Source organism: Pelodiscus sinensis, chromosome 1 (genome assembly GCF_049634645.1).
Source record: "Pelodiscus sinensis isolate JC-2024 chromosome 1, ASM4963464v1, whole genome shotgun sequence".
Taxonomy (NCBI): domain Eukaryota; kingdom Metazoa; phylum Chordata; order Testudines; family Trionychidae; genus Pelodiscus; species Pelodiscus sinensis.
This window is the reverse complement of record NC_134711.1, coordinates 47,537,501-47,547,500: the sequence shown is the minus strand read 5'-3', so window position 1 is coordinate 47,547,500 and position 10,000 is coordinate 47,537,501. Positions and strand designations below refer to the sequence as shown.

Sequence of the window (10,000 nt, the reverse complement as noted above, 5' to 3'; positions counted from 1 at the left end):
CACACACACACACTCTCACTCTCACTCTCTCTTTGCCAGCTAGGCAGATCTTCTGTAGCTCTGACAGTTCTAATTATTTCCTACTGCCCTAATGCTTTCTCACTATTAAATTCTCCATTGACTATAATAAAATCTCCCTTCTCTCAAGAGCTCGGAGAGTTTTTTTCTCCGAGACTGTGAGAGTGGTGGTGTGAAGAAGGGGGGTGGAGGTGAAGGAAAAAGGAGAAAAAGCTTGCTTGCTAAGGTGGGGTTTCCCAAGCTATCACAGCTCTAATAAGAACCTTATCATGAAATTGGCTATTCATTTGTGTGTGGGATGTGGTAATGCACTCTAGCAGGGTTTTGTCACTATCATACACATAAGGCATGCATACTATTCCTGCTACTAATGTAGATAACATTGGTCTATGTAACGATTAATGATTATTTTCCACTGAAAATAAAAAGCAACCTGAAAAGACTCAGATATTGCTTAATGTTTTCGGTAGGGGGAGTGTTGTTTTGTGATGGGGCTATTGGTGCTGTATGTGTCTGAATTTTTGATTCACGAAGGAAGGACATTTTTATGAGCCCAAATGAACTGAGATGGCACAAATCTAAAAGCTGTCCTGTGCTGAAATATGGAATAGCGTGAGTCTGATACTGTACTTTGAATAAGGATGTTGGTAGCAGTTTGAAAAATCAGCACAGCTGATTATCAGGAACACATATTTAGACAGCTGGAGAATTTGTATCTGATAATATTGAGATAAATGTGTTGATCAAAATATTGTCCTTTTAACTGTTGTAAATTGTAAAAAAAAAAAAAAAAAACCCACCAAAAACAAAAATCAAACAAGATTAGTTAACCTGACCTAACATGTTCTAATCTATGCCAAATGCACCTGTTAAGATAGTGTTACACTCCAAAGAGAAGTTACATAATTCTTTACCAGAGGCTCACAACAGATCAGAATTGCTGTGTATATACACTGATAGTGGCCTATAATAAATCTCACTTTCTGTCAATTATATAATTTCAATTGTCAGTTTTATTGTAACAATATATTCAGTAAACAGTGTTAGTGCTTCACTATTTGATCACTCAGTTTGCATTGGGAACTGCTATACTTATTTTGCGTTTTATAGTAGATACAGTATATTTTATATCTGCCCTTGTTATTTTTCAGTTACTATATTAGTTATGATTAAAGTAAGTAATAATTGTGTTATAATAATCAAAAATGGCAAATTGGCTTTGAAGATGCTATCTTTTTTACCACCAAATTTCTAAGTAATTTTTTCAGACAAGATGATTAACCAGCTTACTGAAGAAAATGTAGTATATTTCTGTCTAAGCTAAATACTGTAATTCAGAACTTGAAGTTCAGCTTGTACAAAATATCTATCAGCACAGTGCGTATTGATGTTCTACATTGTTGAGCAAAAACTCTTGATGTCTTTTAAATGACAAATATACCCTGAAAATGTATATTTTCATACAGCTGAGTTCATTGTTTAATATATTGTAGCACATCAAAGATTTTGAAGATGCTTTCTTTAAAACAATTTCAGTAGTAATTGATCTAATTGTTACTTTAATAGTATTCGTTTACTTAAAAAATACTTAGAAAAAGTATTTAATACTTAGTATTAAAAAACTGAAATAGTTTATACTTACACTTTTATCATATCTTGAGACACAACATGTTTTAGTTAAAATAACAATAAAATATTTAAATATACCAAATGTGCCTTTACAGTTTTTGTTCTTACACATTCAGCTATGTCCTTCATATTTGGCATTTTGATTTATTAGGCAATCTTAAGTATTAAAGACTTTTAGCATACTAGCACTAGCTTTCAAATGCATTGTGCTTGGTGTCAATGATGAATTAATTCCAGTAGAGCACAAAGTTACCATTATTTAAACCCAACTTTCTGCACTCATTTTTATATCATATTCAAATTTAAAAATGAAGAATTCTATCAAAGATATTATAAACCAAACTAACATGACTTCAAGATTACTTTAGAGAATTTCACCTAGTGTTATATGTTAGTGATATACGTACATGTGTATATACATTATGTAGAAATTCTTGTACTAGATTATGTTGTCATTAGCACTACTTTTAAAGAAAGGTTGGTGTTGATTGCATTATATATGTGACAAACACTCTAGTTCAAAATGTTTGGATTTTAAAGCATTTTTTCTGAGTTAAAAGTTTAACATTTGTCACAATTTCACCCTATTTCACACTTGGGAAGGAGAAAGTTTGCTTTCTAAAACTGTGGACCAGTTGTGATAACCATAATTAATTTCTGTGTTTAAAGTGTCTCCATGTATTATTATGCGATATGGTCATATATGGAAGTTTCCTCTGCCTAATTCAGTGAACTTGGTGTCCTTTACAGGGAAAAGAAAAATTGAACTACTTTTATGTTATAGTGTATTGTAAAAATACCTTACAGCAGGTATGAATGACTAACCTGAGGACCACAGGCCAAAAATACAAAAAAAATCCCCCATATAAAAGAGCAGCACATGTAATAACAGACATAACTTCTCTAATAAAGAAGGACCCCTGGTGGTGGTTCAGGTATCTCACGTAGTGTTTGTATTCTTGTTCAAAAGTTGGAACCACACCCGACTACCACAGACCGCGCAGATCTGCAAAAATGTAAAACCACTGCAGAAGTCACAAAAGGAAGTGAATATTTCCCTCTCTTCAGTTTTACACCAAGAATACCTATTCTTCGTAGGGAAAAATAAAACAAACAAGCCTAGCATTCAATATTACCCTATCATAAAGTAAGGAGGCCTAATTGAGCTCTGTTTTTATATCCTGCTATTTATACAAATAAAAGACCACATCTTGATGCAAAATAAACACAAAAGCACTGTTGTGACTATAAAAGGGAGTCATATACTAATTTATATAATAAGTGGTTGTGCACGCTTTATTCAAGATTATGGCTGCAAGAAATGGCATGAATTGCTGGGTGTGTTTAATGCTGGATTATAGCAATTTGAAACATGTCAAACACATGGCTAATGCCTCATGCTTCACTCATTCTTGCGTAAACCTGCATAGCCACCATCCATTATACCCTTGGTAACAACACAATTCTGCAAGTAAATATTGTTACACTAAGTAACCTTTCAATTCAAGTTGTTTAGGAAGAGAAAATGCAATCTTGTGCAGTCAGTTCCAGTGTCAGTTTAATGTTTCAAAAGGGAAGTGGTGTAGAGAATAAGTATCTGTACAGTGACTTGCTGGTTTAAAAAAAACACAGAAAACTTAGTGTTTACTGCAGAGGAGAAAAGTTAAATTGTATCTTCTAAATTCATAAGATGAGTGGAGGTTTTTGATGTAGGTTATTTTCGTTTTATATTGGCAGAATTCAGAATTCAACATGCAGTGCAACCCATGCTAAAATGATAATCTACACTCTTTCTTCCAGTGAGCAGAAAAGATTTTCCCACCACCACCACCTTTGTTTAAAATATCTGAAGGCAGAGCTTTCTGTCTTAGCTTTAACAGCAAGACTTTTGGAATCAAAACAAAAATGTGTGCATGCTCATGAATGAAAGAGAGAGAATGAATGTGTGAGAGATTAAGGTGTAAATATAGCGGTATGGATGGGTGTGTAGATAATTTCTTCCAATCCTCTTTGGAAGTATTAAACTTTTTAAGTTTTAATTTCTGATAATCAGTGCTTTAAAGACGCCATCACTCATTTCTTTTGTATTTATTTTGGATTGTTTTGCCAATGTAGCTTTATTACTGGTGTAAAAGTAAGAAAAACAAATACTTTGAACCTACTGTTAAGAAGTTTGAGCTCAAAACTATCTCCACATCAATATTTTAAACTCTTGTTAGATATTTTTAGCATTTTAATTCAAGTGGGTGCAGCCATGATGATATACAAAGAAATCAAATAAAATGCATGAGTTTGTGAGGTGCGGAATTCTATTTTCTATCTCCTTTTTTAACCAACCTCCCCCCCTTTTTTTTTAGCTGAAAGCAGTAAGTAGTGGAAGCATGGATTATCCACCAGAACTTCCCCAATTTTGGCACTGCATGTGTATATAATATTCTTTTAGCTACCTGAAAGATATTTTTTTCTGAACATTGTATGCTAGGGATTTTTTTTCCTTTTATTAAAGAAACATCAGGTTTTCGTCCATTTCATCTCCAAGTAGATTACTCATTGTAATGTTTGTATTCTGTAGCTCTTCTCTCTGCATGTTGATGTTGGACCAGAGAGCCTGTTGTTTTCTACAGCAAGGAGTACCATTGCTGGCCATGTTTTGTTAAATCAGGTTCTGCTGGCTCACGGACACTTTAACTTAAAATGCAGAGTCTGAAATACACTCTAGGGCTTTGCAAGGATACAAGGCATAAAAACCTTTGGTTAATATGAACTGGAAGATGTTTAGCACCTCTCTTCTAATTATAATGAAAGAGCCAGAGATATGTAAACATATGATTGTTGACTTTTTAAAAAAATTTCAAACTATTTTCTACTGCTTGATTGCTTAATTAAAGTATAGTCACAGTCCCTTTTCCCCCTTTTAATCAACATGGCTGAATAATTCACAGTTTTTGTGTAATATTAGACATTTTGAGAGTTGAACCTGTCTGTTGGATCAATCTTTGTATGGCCGAAAGGGGACTAATATTTGAAATTACTGAGTCCAAAACTTCATTTAAAAATAAATTCCATACGATGTTTTAAGTGAATTTCATTCTGATATACGTGACAATTATGTTTATTGAAAGTAAATATTGTAAAAATGATGCCTGCTCCCACAGTTGTAGAAGACCCGCATTAGAATTTTCATATAACTACTAAGGGCAATCAGACTCTTTTCTCTGAATATTTTAAACATTGTACATGTAAAATTTATGCCTAATTTGAATACTTATTAGCTGCCTAATCTCTGAAAAGAGTATTAGGTTTGTTTTTTTCTTGTAAAATTCATCACTATGTGTATCACATTTTCTACATCTATTATTTCTCTTCGTGTATATTCAATGGTGTGTTTAACAACGACTGTTTGTACATAAACACATCTGTTTCTGCAGTTGTTTACTGTAGATATTACAGCTGCCCTCTTTCATGTTAACTATGTTCATGTTTGTTTAATTTGTATCCTGTTTATTTTTTATTAGAACATCCTTTCATAACTTTATATTTTACTATCTCCACTTTTGTCGCACAAAATGCACATTCATTTTTTGTTTATCTCCTTTATCCTGTGAAAGTAGTTTGTTGTATTGACCTGTTTTATGTTTTGTCATGTTATGGGAGGATTTTGTAAATTGTTGGATGGAAGTGAGTAAGTTTATCAATATGTTAAGTAATAGGCTTTTTTTTTTTAACCAAGTTTGCTTAAGCATATTATTTATCTACACATTGGTATCTTTATATACACGCTTTGCCAAAATGGTTTTTGGAATTCTTTCAATGCACTGTGTGTAATAATATGGGGAAGCAATATACAGTTGACACCAATAGTACAGTATAGGACTTAGGAAGCTTTGAGAACACAAATTGACCTTTCCATATTATAGATGCAAAATGCACCTTGAAATTCTGGTTTGTAAGGGCACGTTGGTTCTTTATTTACTGCAAGAATTTCAACTGATCTTGGCAGGACATCTCATTGCTATCCTGAAAGTACAGTATATTTATGCAGTGAAAATGATAAAACATTTATTACTGTAGAGAAGGTAATATGCATAATTTATGCTGTTTTTAGCACAATCATTAGTGATATTCTTGATAGATTTTATTTCCAGCTTTCATATCTAATACATGCCTGGAAAATTAATTTTATATCTTTCATTTATTTGCCTATGTTAAAATTGAGTTTTAAGTCATCTTCAAGTGAACAGTTTGATTGCTGCTCATGCATAAGCTTAATTACTTCCCAGGAAGGACAGTATTAAATGTTTTAAATGTCAGAAAAATAAATGAATATCAGCCGTTTGATTAAAAAAATAGGCAATATCTGACGTGTTTGCAGCAGGAGCTTTTTCTTAAAATGCCTCCAAGGCAAAATTTTATTTAGTCACAAAAAAGGAGAAGCCCGTTATACTATTTATCATTGGTTGATACCATATGATTTGTAACACCCTTACAAAATTTTAATTTTGTATGATTAGCTGTGCATCATTAAACAACAGCCTTGCATAAGATATGCTGTAAAATTCTGACAGAATCAAGATAGTGAATATTTTAAATAAGGCTGTATAGTCATCCATGGTTGTCAAAGCAAGATAATAGGAAATATAGAGCAGAGTGTGAAATCCTGCCTTCATTTAAACTGGTTTTATAGGTAGACTTTAAAATGCAGTCGTTCATAAATGCTATTGACCATGCTGCATGCATGGTATGTTATTTGGCTGTTAAATGTAACCACACAAAGAATGCTTATAGAGATAATAATTTCAGTGATTAGTGTCTGTATGAAATCAGAATTTGTATTGCATTTCTTGGCAAGTGACTATGCTCGTTTTCTCCCCCCTTCTTCTAAAGATGCTATCTGTGTAATTGGCAGAGAGGGACATCTTGATAATGGAAGTGTGAAGGTGTAACGTGTGTGCTAATTGATACTTCTTAATCACTTTTAGGTATTAAGTCATGATGCAGGAATCTGCGACAGAGACAATAAGCAACAGTTCAATGAATCAAAATGGAATGAGCGCTCTAAGCAGCCAATTAGATGCTGGCAGCAGAGATGGAAGATCAAGTGGTGACACGAGCACTGAAGTAAGCACAGTAGAACTGCTGCATCTGCAACAACAGCAGGTAAGTTTTGTTTTGCTTAGTATTTGTTCTTAAACAAATACAAATGATTCTTTACTTACATCCTTATATAGAGCTTATACATGTAGTGAATGTAAAGTATTGTGTAAGCCAAAGAGTATAATGCATTATTTGTTGTTGTTTCTATGCATGGTAATATTGAAATATGAAGATACTGTTTTCATATTAGTAATGTCTTAATAGCACTATAATACACTATACATGCTCTTTTACTAATTAGGTTTGCATAACATATTAATAAAAGTTACTGTGAAGCTTTTCAGTACATGTTTTCAGAACCTCTAGTTTACTGTGTGATACTGTGATGTAAAATGTGATACTTACTGTTCCACCAGAGGGCCACATTACTTGATACTTTGCTTGCTTATACAATGAATTCTTCCAAAATCTGAGCTAAGGTGAAGGGATCAGAGTGACTTCTCACAACACAGATGCTTTTCTGTTGTAGTTATAAATACAAAATGCTGATTAGTTAACAGCTCCTGAAACATAAAGTCTACATTATATTTTTTATATATGTTGATATTGCTAAAAAGCTTTGATATTGCTAAATATCTTTGTAAAAGGGGGCAAAAACTTTTATATAGAGCTTTCCATTTTGAAGTTTTCTTTCTTTCTTGTATATGCCATCTGAATGCAGTTTATACTTGTAAAAGTGGAAGAATAAGCTGTTGAGCACCTAAAAAGACAGTGTCTATTAAAAGTCAGTTAATTAACAAAGATAATTGAGTAACTGTGTGTAAGGTTTATTCTTCTATTTTCTCTCCAGTGTTTAGGCCAAAATTAGGTTTAATTGGTAAGAATCTTGGACATGATTCTGCAAAGTGCTGAGAACCTCTTTTAAGCTGCTGGATGCCTTCAGCATCCACTCACCTCCGTAATGTAGGCCCCCCACTCAGCACCTTTCAGGATTTCAGCTTCATTTGTAAATATTGGTATTTTTTATTAGCAACACCTGGATTTTATTATTGGAGAGAAAGTAGCCTTACTTAAAGTGAAACAGTCTAAAAAAAGCTGGTTTGGTAGAAAGACATTTATAGTAGCATACCTAAATTACTTAAATTTGGGCCTCTGAGATAACATCAGGGCATAGTGACTTTTAAAAGTTAGTGCTCTTAATGCTAAAACTAAACAGTTTCACTAGATACCTTGACTATTAAATACAGTATTTGCAATAATGACACAAAGTGTGGAAAAATTGAATAAAATAGTTATGGTTGAAATCTGAGAAGTTAAGACTGTTACATCTGTTCGTTCTTTCAATTGCAAGTGTATTTTATTTTAACAGCTGAGCACTTACTGTATTACAGCTTAAGGAACTGGGGTTTTTTTCAGTGCCCTCTAAGCACTTAGTTAACTTAAAACTACATCTTTTTTACATTTTATATTATTTTTATATTAAAAGCAGGCCACCAACTTTATTTAAGAATTTGAAATTGTTAGTTTTAAATATTTATTAAACTTCTTAGAAATAGGCCATTTAATATGTGAAAAGTATTTAAAAACCACATTTAACTGTAGTATTTTACAACACAAAGCACATCAACAGAATAATACGTCACTTACATGTCACTCAAAGCAGCAGCCCTAGATGTTTGTAGTTCATTTGTCCATATAGTCACAGATTCCAGTAGATAGCATTTGCAAAGACCACAGAGAATAAAAATTGAAGATGAAAATATCCAGTAGAGTATTAATAACAGACAGGTTCTGAGGGGACAGGCTTAGAAGTGACAATCTTTTCTTCAAAAATGTGATTATATCTTAAATAAGCAGAAAGGCAAAGTAAAACTGTGGGTACACTTAATAGGACTCAGGAGGCATTTTATGATAGGGTCTGCACCGTAGGATTTAAATACCACCTGAGTTTGGTGTATAAATCCTTCTACAAAACATGTTGATGTAAAATGTAAACATGGAATGTCAAATCCTTTAGGTGATTTGCTTATCTTTGTACTACATTTCTTTGTTTTTTCCCTTAAATGTTGTTTAAAAGAAAAAGGCAAGATGTTTTTATTTTTACCATGTCATCACTTTCTAGATCAATACTTTGTGAGTTATTACACAGATATTTAAAAGTAAAATAAATCTCTATTTATTTTTCTTTGTTTTTTATATGAGCTTGCAGAGATATGCTGTACTAATGTCATAATTCAGTATTCTTGTTGTGGCTTCCTTAACGTGAGCCTTAAAATATTGTAATTGTTGTTATGATTCTGTGTCTTACATGTAAGTAATAATGTGAACTGCTATTGCTTTGAACTTAAGTATGTTTCATACAACTGGACAGTAAGTTAAAGTGTTACTAATACATCAGAACAGGTCATTAAGAAAAACAGAATTAAGAGACGAGCTTTTCAACTTGGCATGAATATTTACTGGTTAAAGTTAAACATGGTGATTGATGCTTCTATAGAAGGAGCAACTGAGATTATTTTAAATTGCTTAATAAGATAGGACTGATCTTTTAGCTGAAACATCTTGTTCAGCCATTTGATCAGAAACTGATAGGTTTACTTAAAGTAAATAAAAGTTAAATCAGTCTCCACTGAAGTTTACTCTGTAAAATTTTCTTGGAGTTAGGACAATCCTTCTTTGGCTTGATTAATTACATTGCTGTGATCCTTATATAAGATTGGGAAGTTTGACTTAAATAAGACAGTTTTTCTTCATCCAAGTATCAAGACAGATTGACAGTATTCTATAATATACAGTTATATACACTCAATGACAAATAGTTGGGGAACTGTCACAAGTCATCTGGTCGGCTTTAAAGATATATGACTAGTCTGGAAGCAACCTTTTATCCTAGTGTGGATATTTATCAACCTGTAAATATTGTTAAAGTGAACATATATCTTTAATTTTGAAAATGGGTTACAATTGATTTCTTATTTTAAATTTGAGGTGTGATCAGAAAATTAATAGTTAAAAAGTCATACACTTATTTTTAATCTGTTGAATTCTGTATTGGGTACTAGAATATATAATGCATGTAAATAGCATATTTTTCATTAAATACATTGATAAATTACTCTGCATTAGATGTAGAATTTTATTTTTATATTAGGTTTGTAGAACTAATTGTTTATGTCACTAAGGTCAAAATAGTTGCTAAAATCTGATTACTTTACAGGGTAGATTTGAGCTTGCATTTTGAGTATTCATTAAGTCAGTT

General features: G+C 32.4%; 1 protein-coding gene across 10 annotated transcripts in view; it reads left to right on the top strand.

Moving 5' to 3' along the window:
* Positions 1-10,000, top strand: part of FOXP2 (forkhead box P2) — a 669,323-nt gene that overhangs the window by 400,901 nt on the left and 258,422 nt on the right. For 9 of the 10 annotated variants that reach the window (XM_006122527.4, XM_075929528.1, XM_014573351.3 and 6 more), the window contains one exon: positions 6,627-6,804. In XM_006122527.4, the coding sequence (XP_006122589.1) occupies positions 6,637-6,804 (168 nt within the window). In that variant the 5' untranslated portion in view covers positions 6,627-6,636. Of the gene's footprint in view, positions 1-6,626; positions 6,805-10,000 lie in introns of those variants that run through there. The other variant, XM_006122528.4, reaches the window with a different exon arrangement.